Source organism: Borostomias antarcticus (assembly GCF_949987555.1).
Source record: "Borostomias antarcticus genome assembly, chromosome: 5".
In the NCBI taxonomy this organism is placed as follows: Eukaryota; Metazoa; Chordata; class Actinopteri; order Stomiiformes; family Stomiidae; genus Borostomias; species Borostomias antarcticus.
This window is the reverse complement of record NC_140238.1, coordinates 15,759,836-15,773,947: the sequence shown is the minus strand read 5'-3', so window position 1 is coordinate 15,773,947 and position 14,112 is coordinate 15,759,836. Positions and strand designations below refer to the sequence as shown.

Genomic DNA, 14,112 nt, shown 5'->3' with positions numbered 1-14,112 from the left:
CCTTCCATGGTCTTTTAATTTCTTTGAACCAAAGTTTTGCACTTAATTAAAATTAATTCAGAGGTCTTGGAGTTTGACATGGCCCATCTTACACTGAAGCAGAATAACCATATGCCAAGTTCAACCACAAAGTCACCTGTACAGCCTATCTCCCCCTGTTCTGCCTTAAGAAACAAAAGGAAATTGATACATGGCATTATATAGTCTCTTGTCAAAAGTGTTGGCTCAAAGCACTTTGCTCTTGCGTGTCAAGGAGGGGGATTGTTGTTTGTGACATCATCAGCCGTTTCCATCCTCCGGTGCGGCCACTCTCAGCCACACGCCGGCATCCTCGCAATCAAGAACGAGCTCTGCCCGAGCCGCTGGCGGTCCATGAACAGATGAGACGACCGTGCCCCGTGACATGGGAGGTCTCTTGCTCAGCCGCGCCGTCCCTTACCTAGTGCTTTCTCCCTCTAACCTCCCCTCCCCTCACCCCCTCTCCTCTCCCTTCCGGACCGTGGCTCCTTGTCTAGTGCTGGTGACCGACAGACAGCACCAGAGGGATGAGGCAGCCCAGCACGAGGGCCGTCACCTCCACCTTGCTCAGTCCCTTCCCTCCACTCCCTCCTGCGGGGGCGTGGCTGTGACCGGTGCCGCCCACCTCCGGCAGGACGTGAACGGTGGCAACGTAGAGGAAGGTTCCGGCGGAGAAGAGCATGGCCACACCGGTGGCGTTCACGTCCGACAGCGCCTCTTTACTGCTCTGCAGTGGGGAGGTGGCGGAGGAGACATTAGTGAGGATGGTTAAAATCAGCATGCGTTTTCATTCATTCTTGCCTGCTTAGTGGTGGTGGGTGGGTGGTAGTGGCTGAGAAGCATGTGAGCGAGGCACACTCACCTGGCTGAGGCCCACGAAGGTGAGCATGGCCAGGACAGGTGCCGCCAAGGCGAAGACCAGGAGATGTTTACGGATGCGGTTCCTCTCCAGGCCAGCGTGCATCAGGAATGAGACCAGGCCGAAAGCTGCCGGGGCCTGGCAGGGGGTAAACGCCGTTTGACATTTGAGACGAAAAAACAAGCCAACACAAAACATCCACATAAATGCCTGTTGAAAAATAACGTCTAGGTCGCAAAGATATGAGGGTAAACGTCACAATACCTTGTGAAGCATGATGGCCACGAAAACAATGAGCTGAACACTTGTCTGGGAAGTGGATGCGGCTGCTCCAAGCGCCACTCCATCAGCTAGGGAACACAAGAGTTCACTAAACTACAATTCACTAACTCTCTTCTAGTCAAGAACACAGAAACAAGTCCTCATAGCCTCACAACTATTTTTTTTTCTTTTCTTTTTTTATACATTTTTCTGATTTTTCCAATTTCTCCCAATTTAGTAGACAATGACACCTGACATTGTCCAAATGCCCTATTCTTCCTGTTTAAGATTCCCTGCACAATCCCACCGGTCTGCGATACGAAGGAAAGAGACAATGACTTGACTTTCGAGCTTGTGACCCTGATTCCAGCGCCAGACAGAGTCGCTGTAGCGCGACAAATCTTCAAGCCAAGATAAACTAACCACCCTCAGGGAGCAGCAGCCCAATGTGCTGCTCCCTCTGGGATCTGGTGAGCCCCTGTCCCCAGTGGGAGACCGCATCGTCACACAAGGACGACGCATTAGGCCGTTACACCACCGCGAACCCCCGGCCTCACAACTAAATTTCACTGAAAACCCTTGTGGAGTAAATGACCTACCTGCTGCATGAACCACAAGCCCCAAGGTGGTGGTAATTTTTGAGCTGGCATTTCTTGCAGCCTCAGGATCTAAACAAGACAAAAGGTACCAACACATCTATATTCTTCATCACCAAAACATACACACCAAATAGACACACACACACCAATTGAACAGGCCTTGTGTGAATGAAGCAGAACCCTAGAAGTGGTATGCTCTTTCATACTGACCGTCACTGTTGTGCACATGGGAGCTGCCGATCTGGTCCACTAACAGCATGAAGACAAAGCCCAGTACCAGGGACACGCCGATGTAGGCATGGAGGTGCTCGTGGCTGTGGACGTGCTCCCCACTAGCCCCCAGAGCTGGGTCCGTCTCCCCCTTCACCTCCGACATCTCCACTCGCTCAGTGTGTCCATGAGCATGGTGCACACCTGCAAACGCAGAGTTTCCTGTTGTTTGTGTACAACTTGGGAATAAGTTGATGGTGCAAACGGGCTTGTGAAGTGAAAACAAAATACACAGGATATATGATGTAGTGAGTCTAACCTTCTAGGACCTCCTCATAGAGTGCGTGGACCCCCTCTGGGATTATGACTGCAAGTGCAGTACCACACAACAGCCCTGCTCCCAGCACTGTCACCAACTTCAGTTTCTCCTACAGAAAAGCAAGAAATTAATCTACAAAACGTATGTCACCACGCCAGGGTTGTGCTCTTCGGGTGTCAGGGGAAGTATTCTTAGAAATTGTATGGATATTCTGAATTAACTATATCATTGGTACTGAAAATTCAATGAGTATATAGGATCTTCAGAGCCATTGACTACAGTAAAATCTATATCAAACAAATATGGTTATAATGAGGGTTATAATCATTGGGCAGTGTAAGGTTGTCTCAAGAATACCACAAATACAAATGTATGATGGGTACACAGACAGGATTTTGAGGCCAAAGTTAACTGATAGCTAAATTGAACTTTGACGTCTCAAGAGTTCACAACATTTGGATAGTTTATTGCTAATCCAACCGCTAATTGTTTAATCGAGTAAGTATGAGTAGTGTGATTCCAAAGGTATCCAAGATAATTGTAATTTACATCATGGGTTCAATTTTACAAAAAACTACAAACTCTTGCATTCATCTGTGTTATGTAATGTGCACGCCATTATTTCCACCTCGATTGTGGTAATTCCTGTTTGGTGTCGGCGGTTGCTACTCACCTCGGAAAAGTTGACTGCCAAAGGGATCGTACCAGCGACATAACAACCCACCAACATCGAAAGGGATAACAGGCTGATTGAGCTGAAATCGTCCATGATTGCAGCCCTGCCTGATGGCGTGGAATTGCTGGCTAGCTAGGACGTTATCGACCCCGGGACTGTGATGAATGACCTGCAAACTAATGGGTTCACGTGTAGAAACTAGGTATCGTTAGCTCGGCAAGCTAGCTCTAGTGCACGTAAAGTGTAGGTAGCCCGTCGGAGATGGTTGTACTGTATATAAACAATGCAGTGGAATTCGGGTGATGTGGTGAGCTAGCTATCTAGCAAACACCAATAACGTTAACTGACTGACGATACAACAAAACAAACCATTTCAACTTGCTAACGCGTTAACTGACACTTGCTAAACAATTACTGGGCGATGGAGCTGTCCAGTTAGCTAACTATCGACTCAATGCACAAAGATCTAGATACAATTTTCAATTAGCTACGACTATATTTGATCAATAGCTAAGCAGCTAATAGTAGCAGAAATCAAGCTAACATAGCTACGATGGTTAGCTTGTTAGCTAGCTATGCAGCACTGAAAAGCTACGACACTCGCAGCCTAAAAAGTTATAACGTTATTCCTCAAAAATAACTTCGCCATTCAGAAGACGAATAGTTCCCACTGCCCGATCGCAAGTAAGTTACCTAATCTACAATTTGATGTTAGCATGTAAAGCTTTTTTTGGTTGTTTCTCTTCGTGTGGTTCGCATTAAGACATCATTTCTTGATGTGGGAGCAATGAAGTGCTTCCGGGTATCTTAATCCTCACACTTTGGGTACGCCCGTTTTGCATCCCTTGGTAGTCTCGTTCGGTGGCGTTCGAACCTTCTGACCAATAGAATCGTTCATAAGTGAAACCTCCGCAATCCCGGCCCACACCTAAACGCAAAACGTGGAGTCACTTTTTTACAGTACAAGCCACATATGCCACGTAAACGTGGATGGTTGTTATGCAGGCTATGATGTGGCCCTGAGCAGGATGCGTCCTTTTCATAAACTGGGCAAAATGCCAAGACCATTATCTCTTTTCATGTCTAACTCAAATGCCTACTTGTCTGCAGTATTTGAACAATACTCTTCATATTGTTATCCCTTTTGACATTACACAACCAGTTAAATTGACAACATGGAACGTGTTCAATTTTCTAAAAAGTTTTTTATTCATTAGTTCACAACAGTTGTCTCCACTTGACATTACTAAATAATAAAGCATAATGTGTCAGACACAGTGGAGAGAAATGGGTACAAATGCATAACCAGCTTTGCCTCCACAGCCAGGTTCAACAGAGGTTTTACCATGCAATTAAGCTTGAGCGAACACTTTCGCATTTGGTGCTCAAGCTTTCTCTCCCTTAACACACGTACACAGCAGCTCCTTTGTGGTGGAATGAGGCGGAGGGAGTATGGGCCCCACTTTCACAGTCTCAAGATCCGAGGGGCCTGTAATCACGGGTAGCATTTATCTGTCAGAGTAATAAAGAACAAGCCAGAGAAAAACTGGCCCTTTTTCATCCGGTAGTGTGTCTTCATTTCACCAGTCCAATCTTCTTAGCCTCCGTTTCATATATCAACAACCGCCACATTTTCACTATAAAGACCTCTGCTTCTTCATCCAGAACCTGTAAGGATGGTAAGTAGGTGATTAGCCACAATCCATGAGCATTGAAGTTGACTTGTATAAACCAACTGACCCGATCTGGCTTCCCCACTCACCATAGCAACATCGTCCAGAATGCCCTGGGGTGTGCTATGAGCCATCACCTGTACAGAGAGCCAGAGGTAAAGGGGAAGTTGATAAAAATACCAAACAAAGGTAGCCCTACAAAATCAGAGCTGACAACGCTCTCTTTACAGGAGTGCCTACTGACTATAGGAGAGGTTTTGCTATTGTTCTACCCAGGGAAAGGTTCCCTCTTAATCAGTAGCGTTTTAAGACAAAACTAACCTTTGAACAGACAAAGTCAACCAGAGTGGCTTCTTCCTCGCCGATGTACTCGATGATCTTCTTATTGATCCAGGGTCTGATACGGCGATCCATCAGAGTCTGGGTGAAGGAAAAACAACACCATATTTTAAAATCAAGACCGAAGCGCTCGGCTAGACCAGAGAGCACTTGGCTAGACCCATGTAATTTCCACCGGCATCTCCTTACCGCATCGACCATGGCCCAATCCAGAGGATAGGAGAAGAGCTCGGGTTTGGCTGTGGGGATTTTCTCTATGAGGCTCTTGATGTGCTTGCGTTTCTCCTCTGTGTTCACACTGCCCTTGGCCCCCGGTATTTCGGCGCCGTCCAGGCCCAGGCTCTTGTCGTCGTCACCGTAGTCCAGAGGCACCAGCTTCCGCTTGCGTGGCTGCTCGTCCGTCTCTTCATCGTCAAACTTGTTGAAGACGCTGTCCGCAGTCGCCAGCTTCTTGCGCTTCCCTGTGTTCGGCTGGTTGGGACTGCTGGTTGCACCTGGAGGAGGAGAGAAAATACAATACAAAACACAGAATTATAGCATTCAGCAAAGGAGGCAAATAAAGCTAGCCATGAGTCTATCCCCTTTGCTCTCCAACTCACCTAGTTTGAGGCTGAGACCTATCTTGGGCCTGTGCTCCTCAGGGGGTTGAAGCTCCGGAGAGTTCTCATGTGGGATGATGATTCCACAGGGAGACTCGCTACCGGGTGTGTTGGGGGTGGCGCCCCCGCTGCCTGAGGACACCGAGGGGGCAGCCGTGACTGGCCGCAATGTTGATTTAAGGTGTGGTTTAGCCTCTGACATGTCGTCGCCCTCATGGTAGTCCTCGTCCTCACCCTCCTCCACGTCGTCGTTGTCCGAGTGGGGCTGCGGGCCCCGGGACGGGGGCTCTACTGCTCTGCCTGGTCCTCTCCGGTCCCGGTGGTCCCGGTGCTCCCTCTGGGGCTTCTCCGGCACCGGCTCCTCCTCAGGCTCCAGCTTCACCGGGGGCTGCCGCCGCCGCTCCGCTTCCTCCTCCATCTAGAGACGTGGACAAACAGCACAAGCCCCCGGGTCAAAGCAGAGCCTTTGAAACATAAACATACATATACCTATGCAAACACTCAAAGTACAGCACAAACAGACAAGACTCGAGACGAGTTTATACTGAATAAGACAAGCGGTGGCTCATGGCTCATAGACAAAGTATAGACATAGTATGCATCTGTGTTATGTTACATGCGTCTATGAGCCATGAGCCATAGCTTCTCTTAGCTTGTCATGAGCCATGGCTCATATACACACACAACACTGTATAAATCTGTTATGTTACATGTGTCTATGAGCCACGAGCCATGTCTAATACAGTGCAAACTAGGGTTCAATCAATCAATCAAAGCTTTATTTGTATAGCGCATTTCATACCCAGAGGCAACACAATGCGCTTTACAGAGAACAAGGGAGGTGGGCAGACGTCCCACCCCTACATATTCCAGAGGGAAGCAAAAAAACAGTAATCACCCGGGGGCCAGATAAGTGAGCTGTAAAAATTCTTCCCTGACCCCTCTCAACGAGGCGATCGAGCAAGCTCCTGGAGTATGTTTGTCTACCGGCTAAGAACATTTATAAAGCAATAAATAACATTAAATTACATTTTCAGAGTAAGAGAGGCTAATAACATCATAGGAGAGACATGGCAAACACTGGTGTATGTCTGTGTGTGCGTGAATGTGCCTGGGCCCAGATAGAGGCAGGGTTCACCCTCTGCATCTCAGCATCAGGGTCAGGGTGGCCCTCGGCTAGCAGCCTCTGCCTGATCTCCTCCAGCTCCTCCTTTTCTCTCTTCCGGTCTCGCTCATCCAGCTCTGTCTCCTTCTCCCGGTCACGCAGCCTTTTCTGCAGAGCACTGCCCCTGGTGGGAGAAAGAGAGAGTCACACACACTACGTTATTATTAACCAAGATTTCTCCTTGCCTCGTGCAGTGTCAAGAAACAGGTTACTATAGCAACTGTGGCTGTGATAAAAGGGTGTCACCTGTAGTACTTTGGGTCATCTCTGTCGTCATCATAATCCTCGAGGAACTCTTTCAGGCGCTTGGCTTCTTTTGTCTGAGGAAAATAGACAAGATCAGATACTGTAGTATGAAGACATCATAAGAGGAGGGGTGTAGATGAATCAATACATCATAAGAGGAGGGGTGTAGATGAATCAACGCATCATAAGAGGGGTGTAGATGAATCAACGTATCATAAGAGGTGGGGTGTAGATGAATCTTCACCATTTCACGCCGCCTCTCATCCTCCCTCTCCGTCTCTTTGCCGTAGTCCCGAGCCTTCTTCCTCTCCCGGATCTCCCAGTTTTTTAGACGCTGCTCAGAGAAAGTAAAAAGGCTCAACCAACCACCATTTCATGAACAGCAAATCAACCACTTAGTAACACGTGCTACTTTCAATTCAGTGTTCAAATAGATTTCAAGTGTACCTCCTGGTAGGCAGCCTCCTTGTCCCTCAGCCTCCTCTCCAGTCTCCTGCGTTCATATACGTCCTCCTCGTCTTCTTCGCGGTCGCGTTTCTTCTCATCTCGGGTCCTCTCCCTGGAGGACAAAGCATGCTGCTCTTGTGTATATATATATATATATAATATTATATATATATATACACACACACATTTACCTTTTTGTACAGCCTCCTTGACCTCTGCGCTAGAGAGCACGGCAGTGCCGACATCAAGACTCATACCAACCTGGATCGACTGCGGCCCTCGCTAACTTCGCGGCTCCTCTCCCTCTCGCGCTCCCTCTCTCGGTCTTTGGTCCGCTCCCGCTCCCTTTCCCGATCTCTGTCCCGGTCCCTCTCGCGCTCCTTGTCTCTCGTCTCCCTCTCTCTCTCTCGTTCCTTCTCTCTCTCGCGGTCGCGTCGCTCCCTCTCCCGTTCTCTCTCTTTGTCCCTCTCCCTCCTTTCCCTCTCAATTTCCTGCCGTTCCTTCTCTTTCTTTCCTTTCTCCTCCTCGAGTTTCTGCGGGACCCAATAGGAAGAAAGGGGGGAGAGGGTGTCACTCCGCTGACAGGTTTAGCAGATTAGCCACAGTTTCATCAATCTACATACATGCAGAGAGAGACACACAGAAACAGGTGATGTGACAAGTGGTTTACAGTTCCTGCGCCAGTCATGCTCACATACTGCCGAGACTCATAGTGTTGGTAGAGCCAGTGAAGGAGAGCGGCCCCAAGTATTATGTGGTCCTCCAACAGCCTCTGCAGTTTCCCCAGGGGCATGGGCTCTGCTGCTCCAACAAGTTTAAATAGATACCGGCTCATTGTGGCCAGTTCACTTACAGGTAACAGATTGCGAGTCAAGTCTCAAAAGGGGGAGGGGGGGGGGTATGAGGGTGTTCTAACCCTGTGATATGCTTTGCAAAATTGTATAAGTGTGGTATCATTAGTCAACTATTTGTCAACCCTCCTGTCCCAGCATGACACAGATGATCATCAAAATGATACGCTGGTGTAATATATGAGACTGTTTTGATGGAGGTTCAGCTTGCATTCACATCTGCTTCATGATCAATGTCCATTTGGCTAAGGCTGGACAGAGAGGCTCTCAAAGTAAAATGCCTTCCAAATGCAAACAGCCTGAGAATTCGGTATGGTCTTGATCCAGGTCCAAGGTACCATGCATTACTGTTAGACAGTCCAAATGACTGCAATATCAAACATATTAACAAATAGTGTTGTACAAAAGTATACAAGTGTATCTGGGACAAGAGGTTCAGATTGTTCACGATTTGTACTGTAAGAGTGCCTAATAAATTCTCGACCTGTGCCAAATGGATTACAGCAAGTTTAAGCATGACATGGCTTTAGGTCCTACTAAGAGATTCCATAATAAAGCCCCATGTGTTTTATGCATAGCCATCTGAGACTCAGGTGCAGTGCCAGAGCCACTGGCACATAAAACTCTGTGTAGACATTACGGCCATGTGAGCGACCCTGGAAACCACTTAATTTAAATAACCTCTTGACATTTAACTTGTTATAAGTTATAAGTCTGACTCTTCTGGTGATGAAACTCCACAAAAAAAACACAAATAAGAGACTCTCTCATTGGATCAGGAAACTGAGTGATCCTTTGCAAGCTAGTTGTTTGTGACTTACAGGTGATGAACTACGGTTTCAGCGCTTCTCTGCCCCTACAAGCCTATATGCTACGCCTGGGAGGAAAAGCAGGTCAAATGCACAGACAAAATAAAGTGGAAAAATGTCTAAGCCATACCTATGATGACGACCAGTAATTGATCTAAATGACAGTACCTACAGAAAATATCAATCATCTTGACAGTACCTACAGAAAATATCAATCATCTTTTACATTAGTGGACGAGGCAATGTAGGTATTCCACTTTGGCAAAAGGAATGAAATCATAGAAGCAGTCTTACCCATAGGTTGTCTTCTGATGTCCCTCTGGCTTTTGTCGGCCCAACAAGTGTTAAATGAAACCACCCAGTCAGAGTGAGACCCACAGCTCAAAGAGTTTGTGTGATAATAGGGTGATGATTGGGTACCTTACCCCAAACTAGGAACAGACAAATTTCCTTAAAAGCTTGTATTATAGGCGATGAATCCAAATGTTTTGAAGCTTTCAGAATGCCATTGGAACATGCATCGGTGTTTAAAACGATACGCAAACATCTGGTCTGTGGTGACCTGTGGGTCTCATGTCTGTCAAGTGAGGGACACAGAGAAAAATAAGGAGACAGAGACAGGAGGAGGACAACAAAGAACAGACTTGAGTTTGAGATAGAGATTTTACTATCAGATCTGTGACACTGCACTTTCCAAAGTGCCCTTGCGTCAGTCACTAACAGGAAGTATAACTGGTGTTATGAGAAATGTTTTGGCCCCAGCTTCACTGAACTTACCTCTGTCTACACACCCCAAAGACTCAACAACAATATCCATTTCAGGTTAATGTCAAAGCATACAGCTGACTTCTTAGCTGCTATCCCCTTGAGCAGCAAATCCCCCAGGTATTTACACTAAACTAAGATATTCAGAATGTCCAGGTTAGTGTCCAAGAACTCCTAAGCAAACTCACCATACAGCTGACTTCTTAACTGCTATCCCCTTGAGCAGCAAATGTACTAAGTACAAGTATATCCTCTAGGTATTTACACTAATCTAGGATATTCAGAATGTTGAGATAATGAACAGCAGGCTTAAAGAGACACAAGGCAAGGGACAGCGAAAGAAAGGTCAAAAAAAGCAAGATGAGAGAAAGACAGGTGATAGAAAATGAAAGGGTGACAGAAGACAAATACCAGAGGTCTTACCTTGCTAGTCTTCAGAACACAGAGTGCTGTGGAGGGGCGCTCCCTGCTTTAGGACAGGCTGCAGCTCAAACTGCTGCAGTGGTTATTCAGTCTCTGTGTTCTTACAACACAGCATTTAGTTTACTAGGACCTGCAGAGGTTCACTGGGCTCTCTGGCTCTGGGATCACATGTGCCCTCCTATACAATATCAACTATACGTGCGTACGCGTGCACGCATTCGCGCACGCACTCGCGCACGCACTCACACACACACACGCACACACACACACACACACGCGCGCACGCACACACACACACACACGCACGCGCACGCACACACGCACACACGCACACACACACGTCAGTGTGACAAGACATTCTGTTTGAGAAACACTCAATGAATCACTGGATGGGCATGTGGCCCATGGAGACTCAGAGCCAGTTGCCCCTTTGCAAGTCCTCCAGTAGGGAGCGCCCAAAATATGTGAATAAGAAATGAAAGCTCATACTTACATCCTATCCACGCAACCTTTTCCAAAGCTCTGACATTCATCTTGCTTTGGTCACCATATGATCTCTATCATATTGGTGGGGTTTAATCAATAGATTAGCTTTAAGGGAATCTTACATAATGTCCATGCACTTTGTGTGGTGAATATACCCTGCCTTGTGGTTTTAATTCATATTTGCCACCAATTCAGTATTGTGAACAGGGACAACAATTTTTTTACATTTTAATCCCTGACTTTTGTTTTAGAAAGGGATATATGGTTATATTTGATAAATGGACATTCCTTTTAAAGTACAGACTTCAATTACTGTTTTATTGTTGTCCAATTTAAGAGTTCAATTGACCAAATGTATTAATAAACAAATACGTCTAGGGGTGACAGTATATGATATATGAATAATGGTTCTAAGAAGAGGTTCATTACATCCGAAATCATTGGAATTTCATTTCCTGTTGTTGACAAGGAAGTTAAATATATAAGTATAATCTAGATGGGGATAGCTTTTCTCCACAGCCTAACTTGAGTGTTAAAACAGTAAAATATGTTACCTTGTGTGTGTCCCGAAATTTACTGATCTCTCTGGAAATCAAGTCTCTCTTGTCGTCCTCCATCTCTATGGCGTTGATATCCTCCTGTCATAAAGGGAAAAAAAAGGGAAAAACACAAATTAAATATGAATTCATAATGATAAGATGTCAATCACTGAATGACAAAACCTTTCCTGAGATGTTTGCTTGGACAAATACATGAAGGTATGTGAGTAAATGTAGGTGAAATTGGTCATGATAAATGGACAGCAATGTTATAAGTAAATGGACAGCACCATGGTAGTAAGTACCTCCTCCTTCTTCTCCTTTCTCTTCTTGCGAGGGTGGCTGTCTGAGTCTTGGGAGGGGGCATTAAGCTCACTGGCGTACTCTCGAATAAGACCCTCTATAGCACCATTCACAATCTGGTCACGACGCTTCGTGTCCTCGTCCAGGATTTCTTCCTCCTCATCCTCATCTTCCTGTGGGCCTTCCTCAGACTTAGCTCCCTATACAACATGGATGGAAAGCACAAGGGAAAGAGGAGAGAGAAGATAGTTAACTTCCATGTCAATACCGAGGACACAATCTTCACAAGGAAGTGCTTAATGCACAGCATAAGAGCCACATATACACTTTACAGCCCTTAACTCTAGACTCGGAGAGGCGACTAACCCCATTGGCACTTTTTTTCTTGGCCTTCCACTCATCCAATTGAGCTTTGGTCTTGGCATCCACCTTGACTAACAGCTTCTTGTCTCCTAGTTGCAGCTCGTGCAGAAGCCGGAGGGCTCGTAGTGTCGACTCGGGCTCCTTGTATTCACAGAAGCCAAAGGCTTCAAGGGGGGAATGAGCAAAAATACAGAAGGTTGCACAGATATTACAACAAAGATCACTAAAATGAGGAATAACAGGAAAGTGAGAGGAATAGAAAGTGGTTTGAGAGCCAAGAGTGACTCATAATATATTATAAAATGACTTATAAAACACCAGGGTATATCTCACCATTTCAGATTTCATCACATAGAAAAGGGGGAAAGTAGTATAGAAGTGTTGTACCTGTTTTGTTTTTACCTTGAAGTTTCCCAGAGGCTCCTTGGACCCTCTTCCAGCTTAGGACAATACCACATTTCTATAATACAGACAAATGGAGGATGATATATGTTAGTATAAGCCTCTATGACACACCTTTCCCCCAAAACACAACTTTGTGGACAAAAGAGGCTACAGTTCATGCTTCTCACCGCTAGAAGCTGCCTGACTAACATGTCAGAGGCTTTCTCTGAGATATTTCCAACAAACACAGTCGTGGTGGGGCCTCCGCTGCCAGCCTCCTCCGATTCCTTGGCTCTGGTTGTGCTCAACTCTTTTCTGGGGGCAGCAGGTTTCTGAACCATAGAAACGGTGGTAGGAACGATAACCTGTAGGAGCAGAAAGAAACGTGTCATCAAATCAAGTACTGAATGAACCAGACATCTTGATCAAGGTGTACTTGTGAAACACAATGACAAAATGCACAGGCACAGAAATCGGTAGGTACAGCTTACCGTAGGTGTTGAGGTCATTATGCCCATGTGTACTGGAATCATGGGAGTACCTGAGAGAAACAATGACGTTTCAATCACTGAAACTATATAAGCCTTCCCTGAGGCATTACCTTGTATTAACACAGAATTCGTAGCCACTAATGGAAGGTCACATTTTTGGGGGGTGACTTTTGTTGTCAGTTCTCTGAACAATGGACCCTGCAACACAATGGAACAAAACACCTAGCGACCTCCAATCATTTCTACAATTACTCACCAGGTGGGACTGCGGGGGGAAATCCTGCATACTGAGGGGGGGCAATCCTCTGTGGCAGCTGAGGGATGCCAATCTGCTGGCGATTGAGGTGAGGGGGATAGGACATCCTGGAGGAAGCTGTGAGTGACCTGCAGTGGTAGCAAGGAGATTAACAAGATAAATGACCACGGACAAATGCTACATATCAATGCAACAGCCAACCACTATTCACAATTTACCAACAAGCAATGTATAATGAACGTGAATATACACAATGACTATGTAGTTATCCAACAAGCTAGAAAGCAAATTAGCCAACAACACAACACGATAACTAGTTAGTTAGCTACATTTCTTAATCACATAATAGACTTGCTTCTCTAGCTACTGCTAGAATATGGAATTCCCGGTTGCTATGCTAACTTGACTGATGGTAACGATAATGGCTGGCGAGTCGACTGCTATCTCCATAGCATGCTAGCTAGCTGACTCCAATAATTCGCATTTTGCTGACGTTAGCTATTTTATTCAAGCAAGCTAGCTATACAATAGTAGCTAGATATGCTAGCTAACGTTAGTATACGTTCCTTGGTTCCTAACGAGGTTATTTAATGCTAGCTAACGTTAGCCAGCTAATGTTAACAAGTTAGCTAGCTAGCTAACTTCTCACATGAATGGTAGACTAGCTATTTACTCACCGAAGCCAGGCGGTGTCTAAATAACGTAGCCAATACTGTCAGGCGCTTTTCATTTAGTTGGGTTCATACAGGGAAGTTTCGTTTTAAACTCAAAAGTTGAACTCCGTTGATAGTAGTTAGGTACGTTGTGAACATGCAGCTAGCAAGCTACTAGGAACCATGGCAGGAACCACCAACCTTTCTCTTCGCGCTGTATGGTGGGACTTTATAATTTGGGAGTGTTGTGCCGTTCTTCTACACTGGGTGGCAGCAGAGCTACACAACTTGGCATGGAGGGCCAGACCGACCCACGCGGCTCCCCGTGGGCGCCAGAGAGCTTCAGGTGAGGCGCGAAATGACAATAGGGCTGTTAGA

General features: G+C 46.1%; 2 protein-coding genes across 5 annotated transcripts; both read right to left on the bottom strand.

The window, feature by feature from the left end:
* Positions 1–507: 507 nt before the first annotated feature.
* slc39a9 (solute carrier family 39 member 9) lies at positions 508–3,713 on the bottom strand. The gene is made up of 7 exons (XM_084438010.1): positions 2,940–3,713; positions 2,267–2,375; positions 1,948–2,151; positions 1,738–1,806; positions 1,142–1,227; positions 881–1,015; positions 508–745 (listed from the first exon to the last, which is right to left on the bottom strand). The coding sequence occupies exons 1-7, from the start codon at positions 3,033–3,035 to the stop codon at positions 512–514; spliced, it is 933 nt and encodes a 310-aa protein (XP_084294136.1). The 5' UTR covers positions 3,036–3,713; the 3' UTR covers positions 508–511.
* A 449-nt stretch (positions 3,714–4,162) lies between these two features.
* rbm25a (RNA binding motif protein 25a) lies at positions 4,163–13,934 on the bottom strand. 4 transcript variants are annotated; one of them, XM_084438153.1, is made up of 18 exons: positions 13,759–13,934; positions 13,082–13,209; positions 12,826–12,875; positions 12,523–12,699; positions 12,338–12,410; positions 11,954–12,114; positions 11,590–11,787; positions 11,300–11,383; positions 7,673–7,944; positions 7,412–7,523; positions 7,209–7,298; positions 6,965–7,038; positions 6,665–6,842; positions 5,554–5,971; positions 5,144–5,448; positions 4,937–5,035; positions 4,705–4,752; positions 4,163–4,610 (listed from the first exon to the last, which is right to left on the bottom strand). In XM_084438153.1, the coding sequence occupies exons 2-18, from the start codon at positions 13,185–13,187 to the stop codon at positions 4,518–4,520; spliced, it is 2,538 nt and encodes an 845-aa protein (XP_084294279.1). In that variant the 5' UTR covers positions 13,188–13,209; positions 13,759–13,934; the 3' UTR covers positions 4,163–4,517. The 4 variants fall into 4 exon arrangements, with proteins under 4 accessions (XP_084294279.1, XP_084294281.1, XP_084294280.1 ...); XM_084438155.1 differs by having other exon boundaries at positions 6,692–6,842; XM_084438154.1 differs by having other exon boundaries at positions 12,353–12,410.
* Positions 13,935–14,112: the final 178 nt, after the last annotated feature.

What these genes read in the sequence shown, in the direction of transcription:
- slc39a9 (XM_084438010.1), bottom strand. Translation starts at nt 3,035, where the DNA reads ATGGACGATTTCAGCTCAATCAGCCTGTTATCCCTTTCGATGTTGGTG. An exon ending in TGGCAGTCAACTTTTCCGAG is followed by an intron (nt 2,376 to 2,939) that starts GTGAGTAGCAAC and finishes GCTTTTCTGTAG; the next exon opens with GAGAAACTGAAGTTGGTGAC. An exon ending in GCTTGTGGTTCATGCAGCAG is followed by an intron (nt 1,228 to 1,737) that starts GTAGGTCATTTA and finishes TGTGTTCCCTAG; the next exon opens with CTGATGGAGTGGCGCTTGGA.
- rbm25a (XM_084438153.1), bottom strand. Translation starts at nt 13,187, where the DNA reads ATGTCCTATCCCCCTCACCTCAATCGCCAGCAGATTGGCATCCCTCAG. An exon ending in ATGAGAGGCGGCGTGAAATG is followed by an intron (nt 7,039 to 7,208) that starts GTGAAGATTCAT and finishes TATTTTCCTCAG; the next exon opens with ACAAAAGAAGCCAAGCGCCT. An exon ending in AGGTCTCAGCCTCAAACTAG is followed by an intron (nt 5,449 to 5,553) that starts GTGAGTTGGAGA and finishes CTCCTCCTCCAG; the next exon opens with GTGCAACCAGCAGTCCCAAC.